This window comes from Oncorhynchus mykiss, chromosome 29 (assembly GCF_057628025.1).
Source record: "Oncorhynchus mykiss isolate SJ-2025 chromosome 29, ASM5762802v1, whole genome shotgun sequence".
Lineage (NCBI taxonomy): Eukaryota > Metazoa > Chordata > Actinopteri > Salmoniformes > Salmonidae > Oncorhynchus > Oncorhynchus mykiss.
The window spans coordinates 12,278,962-12,295,914 of NC_143050.1; the positions used below are offsets into that span (position 1 = coordinate 12,278,962).

A 16,953-nucleotide genomic window follows, 5' to 3' on the forward strand; every position below is an offset into this window, starting at 1 on the left:
AGGTCAACCCTCCATCTGGAGAGCTACTGGCTGTGCAGGCTTTTGATCTAACCCTGCTCAAACACCAGTCAGCTTATCAAGGTCCTGTTGGAACAGCATATTTTCTTTACAATGTTGTGTGTTCGAGCAGGGCTGCACCAAAAGCCTGCATGCCCAGTAGCTCTCCTGGAATCTCCTGGAGGGAGGTTGGCCTACCTGCAACATTTCAATTACAACCAAATACTGTTTGTCTTTATAAAATAATTCCCTCATTCAATGAACCCGTTAATGTTGCGGTGTGTTGACTGACAGGTGGATGAATTTGTCGTTAGATGCTAATCAGATGTGTTATGTGTAGGTAGCTGACGGCATCTACCAGCATGTTGATGTGAGAGAGGAGGGCAAGGAGAACGCCTTCAGCCTGGGACACACACTCTGGATCAACACTGAGGTGAGGACCGTGTGTGTGTGTGTGAGAGATGGGTTGTCCACATGCCTGTTCCACAACTCAAACTAATCTCTCTCCCCCTCCTCCTCTCGCTCTCTGTCTTTCTCTCTGTCCCTCGTCTCTCGTCCCTTTCTCTCTCTAGGAGTTTGAGGATCTTGATGAGATCACAGCTCGTTATATTCAGCCAATGGCAGCGTTCGCTCGTGACCTGCTGGGACACAAGTACTTCCAGGACTGTAACGGAGGGGACAGGAAGGTACGGGGGGGTGGGGGAAAAATGGAGGGGAGAGGAAGGTATGTGGGAATAACGGAGAGGACAGGAAAGTACGGGGGGGAGAATAATGGAGGGGATAGGAAAGTACCGGGGGGAGAATAATGGAGGGGATAGGAAAGTATGGGGGGAGAATAATGGAGGGGATAGGAAAGTACCGGGGGGAGAATAATGGAGGGGATAGGAAAGTATGGGGGGAGAATAATGGAGGGGATAGGAAAGTACCGGGGGGGAGAATAATGGAGGGGATAGGAAAGTATGGGGGGAGAGAATAATGGAGGGGATAGGAAAGTACGGGGGGGAGAATAATGGAGGGGATAGGAAAGTATCGGGGGAGAGAATAATGGAGGGGATAGGAAAGTACCGGGGGGGAGAATAATGGAGGGGATAGGAAAGTACGGGGGGGGTGTTGTCTTAACCACAGAATGTGACACTATTACCAAAGTGTTTATTTTGATTAACTTAAAGTCTCTGACAGAATATTTGTTTTTACAAAGAAAATAACCTCCTTCCTGTTTAGAAAACATGTTTGATCTCTCCAGTGAACATAGTTTGTCTCTATTATTTTCTACATATCTCCTTTCTATTCATCCCTCATCACCCCGTCTCTCCCCGTCCCTGTCTGTCTGGTAGAAAATGGAGGAGTTGTTGATCAGGTCTAAGAAGGAGAAGCCTACGTTCATACCCTACTTTGTCTCAGCCTGTAAAGACCTGCCAGGGAAGTTCATACTGGGATACCAGCCTCGTGGCAAACCACGGTGAGTTACCATGACTACAGTTAACTAACCCCTAACCACGGTGAGTTACCATGACTACAGCACACTAACCCTTAACCACGGTGAGTTACCATGACTACAGCACACTAACCACGGTGAGTTACCATGACTACAGCAAACTAACCCCTAACCACGGTGAGTTACCATGACTACAGCAAACTAACCCCTAACCATGGTGAGTTACCATGACTACAGCAAACTAACCCCTAACCACGGTGAGTTACCATGACTACAGCAAACTAACCCCTAACCACGGTGAGTTACCATGACTACAGCACACTAACCACGGTGAGTTACCATGACTACAGCACACTAACCACGGTGAGTTACCATGACTACAGCACACTAACCATGGTGAGTTACCATGACTACAGCAAACTAACCCCTAGCCATGGTGAGTTACCATGACTACAGCTAACTAACCCCTAACCTTGGTGAGTTACCATGACTACAGCTAACTAACCCCTAATCTTGGTGAGTTACCATGACTACAGCTAACTAACCCCTAACCACGGTGAGTTACCATGACTACAGCACACTAACCACGGTGAGTTACCATGACTACAACACACTAACCACGTTGAGTTTCCATGACTACAGCAAACTAACCATGGTGAGTTACCATGACTACAGCAAACTAACCATGGTGAGTTACCATGACTACAGCAAACTAACCCCTAACCATGGTGAGTTACCATGACTAAAGAAAACTAACCCCTAACCACGGTGAGTTACCATGACTACAGCACACTAACCCCTAACCATGGTGAGTTACCATGACTACAGCACACTAACCACGGTGAGTTACCATGACTACAGCAAACTAACCCCTAACCATGGTGAGTTACCATGACTAAAACAAACGAACCCCTAACCACGGTGAGTTACCATGACTACAGCACACTAACCACGGTGAGTTACCATGACTACAGCACACTAACCACGGTGAGTTACCATGACTACAGCAAACTAACCACGGTGAGTTACCATGACTACAGCAAACTAACCCCTAACCTTGGTGAGTTACCATGACTACAGCTAACTAACCCCTAATCTTGGTGAGTTACCATGACTACAGCACACTAACCCCTAACCACGGTGAGTTACCATGACTACAGCACACTAACCACGGTGAGTTTCCATGACTACAGCAAACTAACCCCTAACCATGGTGAGTTACCATGACTAAAACAAACGAACCCCTAACCACGGTGAGTTACCATGACTACAGCACACTAACCCCTAACCACGGTGAGTTACCATGACTACAGCACACTAACCACGGTGAGTTACCATGACTACAGCACACTAACCACGGTGAGTTACCATGACTACAGCAAACTAACCACGGTGAGTTACCATGACTACAGCAAACTAACCCCTAACCTTGGTGAGTTACCATGACTACAGCTAACTAACCCCTAATCTTGGTGAGTTACCATGACTACAGCACACTAACCCCTAACCACGGTGAGTTACCATGACTACAGCACACTAACCACGGTGAGTTTCCATGACTACAGCAAACTAACCCCTAACCATGGTGAGTTACCATGACTAAAACAAACGAACCCCTAACCACGGTGAGTTACCATGACTACAGCACACTAACCCCTAACCACGGTGAGTTACCATGACTACAGCACACTAACCACGGTGAGTTACCATGACTACAGCACACTAACCACGGTGAGTTACCATGACTACAGCACACTAACCACGGTGAGTTACCATGACTACAGCAAACTAACCACGGTGAGTTACCATGACTACAGCAAACTAACCCCTAACCTTGGTGAGTTACCATGACTACAGCTAACTAACCCCTAATCTTGGTGAGTTACCATGACTACAGCTAACTAACCCCTAACCACGGTGAGTTACCATGACTACAGCACACTAACCACGGTGAGTTTCCATGACTACAGCAAACTAACCATGGTGAGTTACCATGACTACAGCAAACTAACCCCTAGCCATGGTGAGTTACCATGACTACAGCAAACTAACCCCTAACCATGGTGAGTTACCATGACTAAAGCAAACTAACCCCTAACCTTGGATGGGTGGTTGACGACCATAGAAATAGAATGAATAGAAGGGGTGTCTCCATTCAAGTAAATGATGCCATAATGGGTGGACTGGCAGCCATTTTGAGTGTACCCATAGGAGCAAAGCAGGAAGTAAAAGCAGGACATGTACCCATCAATCTGCTTTGATTTACAAAAAATATATTCCATTGCATGAGCCACATCAGTTAACATAATTTTAATGAATATTCTACATTACCATGGAAATTGTTTCGTCACAATACCATGCAGCCAATTGCGAGTGTACCCATGAGTTTACCAGTCAAATTGCCAGGGTTGGAGGTTCCGTTCATTCTATTTCTATTGTGTCCCTGACCTCATCTCTCCCATAGAAATACTAGGGTCTCTCCTCACAGCCTTAAATCAAAATAAATGTTATTTGTCACATGCTTTGTAAACAACAGGTGTAGACTAACAGTGCCTTTCCCAACAATTCAGAGCAAAATAGACAAATAATAACACCAATGAATAAATACACAATGAGTAACAATAACATCTATACAAATCCTAGAAGGATTGTTCAGCATTATTGTGTTGACAGTGGAATTAGAGTGTGATTATGACAGAGCTCAGAGTAGTAGAGTTATGGTTTGGTTTTGAAGATGTTGAGTATGTGACCATCTCTCCTGATGGAATTAGAGTGTGTGATTATGACAGAGCTCAGAGTAGTAGAGTTATGGTTTGGTTTTGAAGATGTCCTCTGTGTCTGCAGTGTTGAGTATGTGACCATCTCTCCTGACGGCTTCCGGTACCGCTCCCAGATGTTCCCCACCGTTAACGGACTGTTCCGCTGGTTCAAAGACCACTTCCAGGAACCGGTACCAGGTACATACTGCCTGCCCATTGGCTAGAACACCTGTCAAATCTCTCTAGACCTGTGTGCCACTGCTATAGTTGTGCTATGTTGATTAGATTGGTTGTAAAGGTATTATTTTTTTTATCTCCTAGTGGTCATCAACCCTTTCTGAGTCAACATCACTTTTGCAGTCAAAAAGCAAGCCGAGATCGACCGCTCATATAATAACTTAAAACATGTGACAGTTTTGTAGGAATGATGTTTGAGTGATAAGCGTAGTTCGTTGGCTATATGCCTGGCCTGACAATATGGGTCTTCTCAGACCATACTATATATCAAAAGTCGAGCTTTGATAACAAAATAGATCAGTTGGTGCAGCATTTGAGGCACTGCGGACCTTGTAAATATTATTTTTATTTTTTTTACTGTATCTGATGGTACCTGTATCTGATGGTACCTGTATCTGATGGTGCCTGTATCTGATGGTGCCTGTATCTGATGGTACCTGTATCTGATGGTACCTGTATCTGATGGTACCTGTATCTGATGGTACCTGTATCTGATGGTACCTGTATCTGATGGTACCTGTATCTGATGGTACCTGTATCTGATGGTACCTGTATCTGATGGTACCTGTATCTGATGGTGCCTGTATCTGATGGTACCTGTATCTGATGGTACCTGTATCTGATGGTACCTGTATCTGATGGTACCTGTATCTGATGGTACCTGTATCTGATGGTACCTGTATCTGAAGGTACCTGTATCTGATGGTGCCTGTATCTGATGGTGCCTGTATCTGATGGTGCCTGTATCTGATGGTACCTGTATCTGATGGTACCTGTATCTGATGGTACCTGTATCTGATGGTGCCTGTATCTGATGGTGCCTGTATCTGATGGTACCTGTATCTGATGGTACCTGTATCTGATGGTGCCTGTATCTGATGGTGCCTGTATCTGATGGTGCCTGTATCTGATGGTGCCTGTATCTGATGGTACCTGTATCTGATGGTACCTGTATCTGATGGTACCTGTATCTGATGGTACCTGTATCTGATGGTACCTGTATCTGATGGTACCTGTATCTGATGGTACCTGTATCTGATGGTCGTGGTGCTTTCAAGACAACTGAGAACTCGGAAAACAAAATCATGACATCAGTGATCTTCAGGTTGAGAGCTCCAGAAAGTTGGATGGCTGTCCCCCCCCAAGAGTTCCCATTTGTCTTGGAATGCTCAGAAGTCTGATATTTCTACGTTCCCAGTTGTTTTGAACACAGCATTAGTCTCCACGGAGGGAGGGAGGGAGAGAGCAGCAGTGGGTCTGCCTCTCACGGTCCCTGCTCTCTCCTTCCTTTCCTCTGATTAGACTTGACCAGAAAGGGGAACACAGCATTAGTCTCCGCGGAGGGAGGGAGGGAGGGAGGGAGAGAGCAGCAAAGGGTCTGCCTCTCACGGTCCCTGCTCTCTCCTTCCTTTCTTCTGATTAGACTTGACCAGAAAGGGGAACACAGCATTAGTCTCCGCGGAGAGAGGGAGAGAGCAGCAGAGGGTCTGCCTCTCACGGTCCCTGCTCTCTCCTTCCTTTCTTCTGATTAGACTTGACCAGAAAGGGGAACACAGCATTAGTCTCCGCGGAGGGAGGGAGGGAGGGAGGGAGAGAGCAGCAGAGGGTCTGCCTCTCACGGTCCCTGCTCAGTCCTTCCTTTCCTCTGATTAGACTTGACCAGAAAGGGGAACACAGCATTAGTCTCCGCGGAGGGAGGGAGAGAGCAGCAGAGGGTCTGCCTCTCACGGTCCCTGCTCTCTCCTTCCTTTCCTCTGATTAGACTTGACCAGAAAGGGGAACACAGCATTAGTCTCTGCGGAGGGAGGGAGGGAGAGAGCAGCAGAGGGTCTGCCTCTCACTGTCCCTGTTCTCTCCTTCCTTTCCTCTGATTAGACTTGACCAGAAAGGGGAACACAGCATTAGTCTCCGCGGAGGGAGGGAGGGAGAGAGCAGCAGAGGGTCTGCCTCTCACGGTCCCTGTTCTCTCCTTCCTTTCCTCTGATTAGACTTGACCAGAAAGGGGAACACAGCATTAGTCTCTGCGGAGGGAGGGAGGGAGGGAGGGAGAGAGCAGCAGAGGGTCTGCCTCTCACGGTCCCTGCTCTCTCCTTCCTTTCCTCTGATTAGACTTGACCAGAAAGGGGAACACAGCATTAGTCTCTGCGGAGGGAGGGAGGGAGAGAGCAGCAGAGGGTCTGCCTCTCACGGTCCCTGCTCTCTCCTTCCTTTCCTCTGATTAGACTTGACCAGAAAGGGGAACACAGCATTAGTCTCTGCGGAGGGAGGGAGGGAGAGAGCAGCAGTGGGTCTGCCTCTCACTGTCCCTGTTCTCTCCTTCCTTTCCTCTGATTAGACTTGACCAGAAAGGGGAACACAGCATTAGTCTCCGCGGAGAGAGGGAGAGAGCAGCAGAGGGTCTGCCTCTCACGGTCCCTGCTCTCTCCTTCCTTTCCTCTGATTAGACTGAAAGGGGAACACAGCATTAGTCTCCGCGGAGAGAGGGAGAGAGCAGCAGAGGGTCTGCCTCTCACGGTCCCTGCTCTCTCCTTCCTTTCCTCTGATTAGACTTGACCAGAAAGGGGAACACAGCATTAGTCTCTGCGGAGGGAGGGAGGGAGAGAGCAGCAGAGGGTCTGCCTCTCACGGTCTCTGCTCTCTCCTTCCTTTCCTCTGATTAGACTTGACCAGAAAGGGGAACACAGCATTAGTCTCTGCGGAGGGAGGGAGGGAGAGAGCAGCAGAGGGTCTGCCTCTCACGGTCTCTGCTCTCTCCTTCCTTTCCTCTGATTAGACTTGACCAGAAAGGGGAATACAGCATTAGTCTCTGCGGAGGGAGGGAGGGAGAGAGCAGCAGAGGGTCTGCCTCTCACGGTCTCTGCTCTCTCCTTCCTTTCCTCTGATTAGACTTGACCAGAAAGGGGAACACAGTTCACCTGGTGGTTGAGGCTCGAATCGCACCGCATCTGCATTAGTCAGGCACAAATTCATGTTCCAATGACCAGAGAAAGTGAAATACTCCTCGGTATTAAAATATCCATGACGAGCTTCTAATAATCTTAAAAGCGCCGGGCCATCGATACACTTGGCTACTCATTCACTGCAGCAGTGGAAGTACTGAGAAGCTGTTTTATGTTTTGTAATAGTGTTGATTAAAAACTTAAACGTGAACTCGCTCCTAAAAAGAGCAGCTCTTTGCTGTTTTCTTTGACAGTCTCTCTGTGGTCATGGTTTTACAAGTTATTACATCTAAGTTGGGCTGGTATCAAACTTTGCTATGGCCTGGGGTCGTGGAAGCTCCTTAGGCACTGTGATTTGATATATCAGATTGGCCACCCAAGTAGGCGCACTCGATTTATCCACAGATCTCCCAGTTTAACTTTTCAGACAACTGAAATGGTTCAAAATGGGAACTTTGCTTACCCGGTGCGCAGGGCTTCTCAAATCAAGTGCACCTCTCCCCAACAGCGCTACATGAATTTAAAAGGAGAGCAAGCCTTTATCACAGCCTTTAATGTTGGATTTTCTACAGAAATGTTTGGTGATCGACTAGGAATGCCTTGAAGATCGACCGGTTGGTGACAACTGTCCTATCCTGTGGTTACAATGTCTGTTTCCTTGTCTCCCTCAGGCATCACCCCCAGCAGTAGCAGTCGAACACGGACACCTGCCTCTGTCAACGCTACACCAGCTAACATCAACATCGCAGGTCAGTCTCTCTCACACACACTCATCCCCATCAAAATGTATCAATCCTAAAGTTGATATGCATTTTATCCAGTCAAATATCCACTGGATGTCTGATGCTACTTTAGGGTTAAACCTTTCTTCTCTCTCTCCGTCTCTTTCAGACCTGACGCGAGCGGTCAGCGCTCTCCCACGCAACATGACCTCTCAGATGTTCAGTGCCATCGCCGCGGTGACGGGGCAGGGGCAGGGCCAGAACGCTAACACTACGCCTGCCCAGTGGAACTCCAGCCAATACGGTTACACCGGGGGCAGCAGTGGGGGTGGGGGAGGCAGCTCCTCAGCCTATCACGTGAGTGGATTTTTAGCATTGCTTTACCGATGGTCCAATGGTTTTGTATTGGGGTCAGATGAAGGTAACCTCATCCACTGCCAGTGTGTAGCAACCACCTAGGTGATCCTGAGGAAGCTTGTTGTGGCAGAAAGATCCATCGTTGGTCTTTGTCACACTGGAGAGATGTGAAGTGAATAATGAGGTGTAGAATGTTCTTTCTCTGCTGCTGTTGGCCGCAATGTGTAAATAGTGCTTCGTTTTAACCACTTCTCTCCCTCCTTCCCTCTCTCTCTCTCTCTCTCTCTGTGTCTCTGTCTCTGTCTCTATGTGTCTATGTGTCTCTGTGTCTCTGTGTCTCTGTCTGTCTCTCTGTCTCTGTCTCTCTGTCTCTGTGTCTCTCTGTCTCTGTGTCTCTCTCTCTCTCTCTCTCTGTCTCTCTGTCTGTCTCTGTCTCTGTCTCTCTCTGTCTCTCTCTCTCTCTCTCTCTGTCTCTCGCTCCGTGTCTCTCTCTCTCTCTCTCCGTGTCCCTCTCTCTACGTGTCCCTCTCTCTCTCTCTCTCCGTGTCTCTCTCTCTCTCTCCGTGTCCCTCTCTCTCTCCGTCCCCCTCCGTCCCTCTCTCTCCCTCCGTCCGTCCTCTCTCTCTCTCTCCCTCTCTGTCTCTCTCCCTCTGTCTCTCTCCCTCTGTCTCTCTCACTCTTCTTCCTTCCCCTTCCCTCCCTCCTTCCCCCTCTCTCTCTCTCTCCAGGTGTTTGCGACGCCCCAACAGCCGATGGCGACACCCATGATGACCCCCAGCTACTCATACACCACCCCCAGCCAGCAGACCATGGGTACCCCGCAGTACCCCTCCACCCCCCAGTCCTCCCACTCCCATGGACACACACAGAGCAACCAGGGCCACAGCAGCCACCAGGGACCCTCGTCCAACACTCCCTCGTCCTCCTCCAGAGGACGCACTCCGCAGCAGCAGCCTAAGTAAGTTGAGACGGAGAGAGACAGACAGATTGTGTGTTTCAGTTGAATGTGTGTAATGAGTCAGTTGATTGAAAATGTTTTTTTTAAGTAGTTAGGAGTATTTAGAATGTGAGAATAATTCTTGCCTATGTATCCTGGGCAACGGGTCGATCTGGAATGAAGAAGTTGTGTTCTAAATGTTTATAGTGAATGAGATTAAATACTTGATTGCAGACTTTCAGAGGTGGTTTTTGACTGCAACATCCTAACTGGCCTGTACGTAACCCCCCGCCCCTACGATCTCCCCCTGCAGGTCGAGCGGCAGCACGGCGGTGGACTGGGGCAAGGTAGCGGAGCAGTGGCTCCAGGAGAAGGAGGCGGAGAGGAAGAAGCAGAAGACCCCCAGGATGACCCCGCGACCTTCCCCCAGCCCCATGATCCAGAGCACGCCTATGTCAATCGCTGGAGACGCCACGCCCCTTCTGGACGAGATGGACCGATAGGAGAGGCCGGGGGGGGCGACTATACCCCCCTCCTCCCCAAATATACCCCCCCTTACTCTCATCAACTCATCCTTCCATCCATCCGCCTACCTGCATGCCCCCTCAGACCAGTCACATACCATTCAGATCGCCCTCTCCTCCCAGCCTACTAAACTATCCCTGCTCCCCTCTTCTCCCTCTCCTCCCAGCCTACTAAACTAACCCTGCTCCCCTCTTCTCCCTCTCCTCCCAGCCTACTAAACTAACCCTGCTCCCCCTCTTCTCCCTCTCCTCCCAGCCTACTAAACTAACCCTGCTCCCCCTCTTCTCCCTCTCCTCCCAGCCTACTAAACTAACCCTGCTCCCCTCTTCTCCCTCTCCTCCCAGCCTACTAAACTAACCCTGCTCCCCCTCTTCTCCCTCTCCTCCCAGCCTACTAAACTAACCCTGCTCCCCTCTTCTCCCTCTCCTCCCAGCCTACTAAACTAACCCTGCTCCCCCTCTTCTTGTGTCCCATTGGATTCTGTTTCTAGCTACTGTGTATCTAGCCATGTTTCTCTCCCGGCACATCTTCCCTCCTTCCGTCTATCCCTCTCTCTTTCCTCACTGTATTTTTGCCGGCCACATAGTCCAGTATTTTATTTAGTAAGGATATTAACTCTGTATGTCAGGTAGGCAGAAATGTCGATACAGACCACCAAACACTTGAAACAAACCGCTGACATAGATGTAATAGGACATGGACCTAACGGAGAAATGATTGTTTGGTTGTCATGACAACCGTTGTCCTTTTCTTTAATAACATGGGGTATGCTATATTTTCTTTTTCCTGTTTGATTTTTTAAAAAATCTATAAAAAGATTAGGAGATGCTGCCGAAAGCATCTGATTGGTTCGCGGGTTGTCTCATGCCGTGGTAGGCTGGTAATGTAATGTCCCTTTGGCTGCATAGACCCGCCCCTTACCCTCCTGGTGATTGGCGGGTTGTGTCGAGAGGCAGCCTAACGAGCGTTTTTCCGAGCCAATCAGGAAGCTTGTCTGCGTTTTTGTATTGATGCATCAAAATGAATAAAGACACTGTTTTCAGTATGAACCCTAAACCCTGCACTCCTCACATGGTCTGTCAAACCTACACTACCGGTCTAAAGTTTTAGAACACCTACTCATTCAAGGGTTTTTCTTTATTTTGTACTATTTTCTATATTGTAGAATAATTGTGAAGACCTCAACTATGAAGTAACACATATGGAATCATGTAGTAACCAAAAAAGAGTTAAAACAAATCAAAATATATTTTGAGATTCTTCAAATAGCCACCCTTTGCCTTAATGGCAGCTTTGCACATGCTTGGCATTGTCTCAACCAGCTTCATGAGGTAGTCACCTGAAATACATTTTAATTAACAGGTGTGCCTTGTTAAAAGTTCATTTGTGGAATTTATTTCCTTCTTAATATGTTTGAGCCAATCAGTTGTGTTCTGACAAGGTAGGGGGGTATACAGAAGATAGCCCTATTTGGTAAAAGACCAAGTCCATATTATGGCAAGAACAGCTCAAATAAGCAAAGAGAAACGACAGTCCATCAAGCGCTATGATGCAACGGGATCTCATGAGGACCACCACAGGAAAGGAAGACCCAGAGTTACCTCTGCTGCAGAGGATAAGTTCATTTGAGTTAACTGCACCTCAGATTGCAGCCCAAATAAATGCTTCATAGAGTTCAGGTAACATACATCTCAAAATCAACTGTTCGGAGGAGACTGTGAATCAGGCATTTATGGTAAAATTGCTGCCAAGAAACCACTACTAAAGGACACCAATAAGAAGAAGAGACTTGCTTGGGCCAAGAAACATGAGCAAAGGACATTTATATCATTGGAAATGTGTCCTTTGGTCTGGAGTGAACGTAAATCAGCCATCAAATGCTCAGCACATGTGGGAACTCCTACAAGACTGTTGGAAAAGCATTCCAGGTGAAGCTGGTTGAGAGAATGCCAATAGTTTGAAGCTGTTAGCCAACCTTTGCCTTGATATTTGAAGAATCTCAAATATAACATATTTTCATTTGTTTAATACTTTTTACATGATTCCATGTGTTATTTCATAGTTCTGATTTTTTTCACTGTTCTACAATGTAGAAAATAATACAAAATTAAGAAAAACCCTTTGAATGTGTAGGCATTCTAAAACTTTTGACCAGTAGTGTGTACACACACACCTCTGACAGTACACACACATGCTTATGAGTCTCTGGTATTGAGAGAAATGTTTGCTATTGAATATGAAGAGCGCTCACCTTAAACTCCATCTTAATATGTGTGAATGATACCTATGTGATGATGGGAATGATTGAAACCCCAACAACACAGACTGGTGAGATTTAATATTGTCTTATGTCAAAAACCTACTGGTTTATTAGTGTTGCCGTCAGTGTACAAACAGAGATTAACTTTAGGTTTTAGACAGACAGACGGACGGGGTATGTGGATATAACAGGGTCTACTCTACTGTCATGTATCTCTTTGGAAGACCAGAGAGTGAGCTGCTAGACTTTGTTTCTGTGTTCTAACCACGGAATAAAAGATTTAGTACTACCGGTAACCTTCTCAACTGATACCATGACGACGTCCCAAGTGAACTGAACTAGATTGTAAGAGATGGCCGTATGTTAGGGAGGAACTAGGTTTTAGCCTTGAGCTCTGCTTTGCTGTGACAACTTTTTTCCAATGTGAAGTTATTTTTGGTGGTGTAAAGCATCCGCTGGTAGTTTGAAGCATAGGAAGATTTGTTGTGAATTTACTTACGTGTAACTAGATATTTTAACGGTTGTGTCTGTGAACTTAGCATTTCTTTAAATCCTTTTGTCCTTGACTTTCAATCATCATGCGTGCATTTACGTCACTCTTGGTTGGGTATTCTGACATTTACATCTGGTCTGTTTTAAATGTGTCCCTCTATTCCTAACTCCTGCCCCCTTAAAGTCCACAGATGTCCAAAGAGTGGATATCTGTGATCACTATGGAGATGGTTCCACCTAGCCCCTCAAGATGAGATGTGGAGCTCTAATTTGCCGTATTGCGTTCATCTATCCAGACCTGTGCAGATCTGTGAACTCTTAACGGGCTAGTACTAGGTCCTAAGGGAAGGGGAGGAGGCTACTGACTAAAATGTCAGTTATGTGAACACATTAGACCTTTTGTCTGATCCACAGATCATTATCATAATAAGGATTAATATCAGTGGTGAAAGACCATGTGTATTAGTGCTTCCAAGACAACAAAAAAAGCGAGGTCAAATTATGACGTCTGTGTTCTTCAGGTCGGAAAGTCTGAGCTCTAGAAAGATTGCCGGAGTTTCTGACTTGGAATTCTCAGTTAAATGATCTTTTCAAAGCGATTTTTCCCAGATGGAGCTCGTTTTTTTCTTCTTCAGGATTTCCAGTTGTCTTAAACGCACTGATGTCAGAGGCACTGAAGTCGGAAGTCGGAGATTTCCGAGTTCCCCAGGTTTTAATTTTTTTTTTTACACAGCATAAAATCTATCTGTAAGTGACACTGCCTAGTGTCACTCAAACACATCACAGTGTTGTATTCTGGGAAATGTGTTTTTGCAATTGTGACTATTTGCTCTATCGGTATACAGTCAAATGGGTTGCTGATATACAGTTGTGGTCTTTTATGTTCTTGAGTGTTCCTAAGGGTTCTAGGGTTACTCCTGGGCTAAAAACCATGTTCAATGTATTGTCTCATTTAAAAATGCTCAGGCTGATTATTGCAAATAAGGATGAATCAACCTGAATCAACCTGCCTGGTAAACGATGGTTTAGTTCAGGGAGTATAGGTTTTATTTAGGGCTTGGAAACTAATTGGTTGACTTGTGGGTTTGTATTTTCTATTGGCAATATTAGATGTTGTACCTTCAGTAAGCCTGTGGTAGTTGGCAGTGGGAGAAGATGACTTGGGTATAGATGAAGGGATAGGGAGAGGTTTAGCCTCTGTAATTACACTGCTGATACCCTTTTCTACCGGTGATCCCTTTAATAAAAGTGTTTCTGTTATTTACGCCCCAGTCCCCACATTGTGTTATTGAAGTCTGTGTGACTCTGTTCCATTTATTCCATACAAAGAGCCCATCCTCCTATCTATATATATCTATATATGTACAGTGCCTTGCGAAAGTATTCGGCCCCCTTGAAGTTTGCGACCTTTTGCCACATTTCTGGCTTCAAACATAAAGATATAAAACTGTATTTTTTTTGTGAAGAATCAACAACAAGTGGGACACGATCATGAAGTGGAACGACATTTATTGGATATTTCAAACTTTTTTAACAAATCAAAAACTTAAAAATTGGGCGTGCAAAATTATTCAGCCCCTTTACTTTCAGTGCAGCAAACTCTCTCCAGAAGTTCAGTGAGGATCTCTGAATGATCCAATGTTGACCTAAATGACTAATGAGGATAAATACAATCCACCTGTGTGTAATCAAGTCTCTGTATAAATGCACCTGCACTGTGATAGTCTCAGGAGGTCCGTTAAAAGCGCAGAGAGCATCATGAAGAACAAGGAACACACCAGGCAGGTCCGAGATACTGTTGTGAAGAAGTTTAAAGCCGGATTTGGATACAAAAAGATTTCCCAAGCTTTAAACATCCCAAGGAGCACGGTGCAAGCGATAATATTGAAATGGAAGGAGTATCAGACCACTGCAAATCTACCAAGACCTGGCCGTCCCTCTAAACTTTCAGCTCATACAAGGAGAAGACTGATCAGAGATGCAGCCAAGAGGCCCATGATCACTCTGGATGAACTGCAGAGATCTACAGCTGAGGTGGGAGACTCTATCCATAGGACAACAATCAGTCGTATAGTGCACAAATCTGGCCTTTATGGAAGAGTGGCAAGAAGAAAGCCATTTCTTAAAGATATCCATAAAAAGTGTTGTTTAAAGTTTGCCACAAGCCACCTGGGAGACACACCAAACATGTGGAAGAAGGTGCTCTGGTCAGATGAAACCAAAATTGAACTTTTTGGCAACAATGCAAAACGTTATGTTTGGCGTAAAAGCAACACAGCTGAACACACCATCCCCACTGTCAAACATGGTGGTGGCAGCATCATGGTTTGGGCCTGCTTTTCTTCAGCAGGGACAGGGAAGATGGTTAAAATTGATGGGAAGATGGATGGAGCCAAATACAGGACCATTCTGGAAGAAAACCTGATGGAGTCTGCAAAAGACCTGAGACTGGGACGGAGATTTGTCTTCCAACAAGACAATGATCCAAAACATAAAGCAAAATCTACAATGGAATGGTTCAAAAATAAACATATCCAGGTGTTAGAATGGCCAAGTCAAAGTCCAGACCTGAATCCAATCGAGAATCTGTGGAAAGAACTGAAAACTGCTGTTCACAAATGCTCTCCATCCAACCTCACTGAGCTCGAGCTGTTTTGCAAGGAGGAATGGGAAAACAATTCAGTCTCTCGATGTGCAAAACTGATAGAGACATACCCCAAGCGACTTACAGCTGTAATCGCAGCAAAAGGTGGCGCTACGAAGTAGTAACTTAAGGGGACTGAATAATTTTGCACGCCCAATTTTTCAGTTTTTGATTTGTTAAAAAAGTTTGAAATATCCAATAAATGTCGTTCCACTTCATGATTGTGTCCCACTTGTTGTTGATTCTTCACAAAAAAATACAGTTTTATATCTTTATGTTTGAAGCCTGAAATGTGGCAAAAGGTCGCAAAGTTCAAGGGGGCCGAATACTTTCGCAAGGCACTGTATATATATCTATATATATATATGTATATATATACTACATAGAGCCATGACTACATGGAACTCTATTCCACAGTACTACATAGAGCCATGACTACATGGAACTCTATTCCACAGTACTACATAAAGCCATGACTACATGGAACTCTATTCCACAGTACTACATAGAGCCATGACTACATGGAACTCTATTCCACAGTACTACATAGAGCCATGACTACATGGAACTCTATTCCACAGTACTACATAGAGCCATGACTACATGGAACTCTATTCCACAGTACTACATAGCCATGACTACATGGAACTCTATTCCACAGTACTACATAGAGCCATGACTACATGGAACTCTATTCCACAATACTACATAGAGCCATGACTACATGGAACTCTATTCCACAGTACTACATAGAGCCATGACTACATGGAACTCTATTCCACATCAAATAACTGACGCAAGCAGTACAATTTAGATTCAAAAAACACTATGAAACAACGGGTACTGTGAAGCAACACAAACATAGGCACAGACACATGCATACACACACATACGATAACATACGCACTATACATACACATGGATTTAGTAATGTACAGTTGAAGTCGGAAGTTTACATAGACCTTAGTCAAATACATTTAAAGTCATTTTTTCACAATTCCTGACATTTAATCCTAGTAAAAATTCCCTGTTTTAGGTCAGTTAGGAAAACCACTTTATTTTAAGAATGTAGAGAGAGAATTATATATTTATGCTTTTATTTCTTTCATCACATTCCCAGTGGGTCAGAAGTTTACATGCACTCAATTTGTATTTGGTAGCATTGCCTTTAAATTGTTTAACTTGGGTAAAATGTTTCAGGTAGCCTTCCACAAGCTTCCCACAATAAGTTGGGTGAACTTTGGCCCATTCCTCCTGACAGAGCTGATGTAACAGTCAGTTTATATGCCACCTTGCTTGCACACGCTTTTCAGTTCTGCCCACAAATGTTCTATAGGATTGATGTCAGGGCTTTGTGATGGCCACTCTAATACCTTGACTTTGTTGTCCTTAAGCCATTTTAAGCCATTTTTCCAACTTTGGAAGTATGCTCGGGGTCATTGTCCATTTGGAAGACCCATTTGCGACCAAGTTGTAACTTCCTGACTGATGTCTTGAGATGTTGCTTCAATATACAGTATCCACATAATTGTCCTGCCTCATGATGATGTGAATTGCACCAGTTCCTCCTGCAGCAAAGCACCCCCACAACATGATGCTGCCACCCCCATGCTTCATGGTTGGGATGGTGTGCTTCACGGTTGGGATGG

The 16,953-nt window shown here is 45.5% G+C and overlaps 1 protein-coding gene across 2 annotated transcripts in view; it reads left to right on the forward strand.

Annotated features, from left to right (window-relative positions):
• The window catches only part of supt6h (SPT6 homolog, histone chaperone and transcription elongation factor), a 39,119-nt gene extending 28,155 nt beyond the window's left edge, over window positions 1–10,964 (forward strand). The window contains exons 31-38 of one of the 2 annotated variants that reach the window (XM_090226530.1): window positions 338–430; window positions 570–683; window positions 1,332–1,456; window positions 4,277–4,389; window positions 8,039–8,116; window positions 8,259–8,446; window positions 9,175–9,404; window positions 9,697–10,964. In XM_090226530.1, coding sequence (XP_090082656.1) covers window positions 338–430; window positions 570–683; window positions 1,332–1,456; window positions 4,277–4,389; window positions 8,039–8,116; window positions 8,259–8,446; window positions 9,175–9,404; window positions 9,697–9,886 — 1,131 coding nt within the window. In that variant the 3' untranslated portion in view covers window positions 9,887–10,964. The other variant, XM_090226531.1, reaches the window with a different exon arrangement.
• Window positions 10,965–16,953: the final 5,989 nt, after the last annotated feature.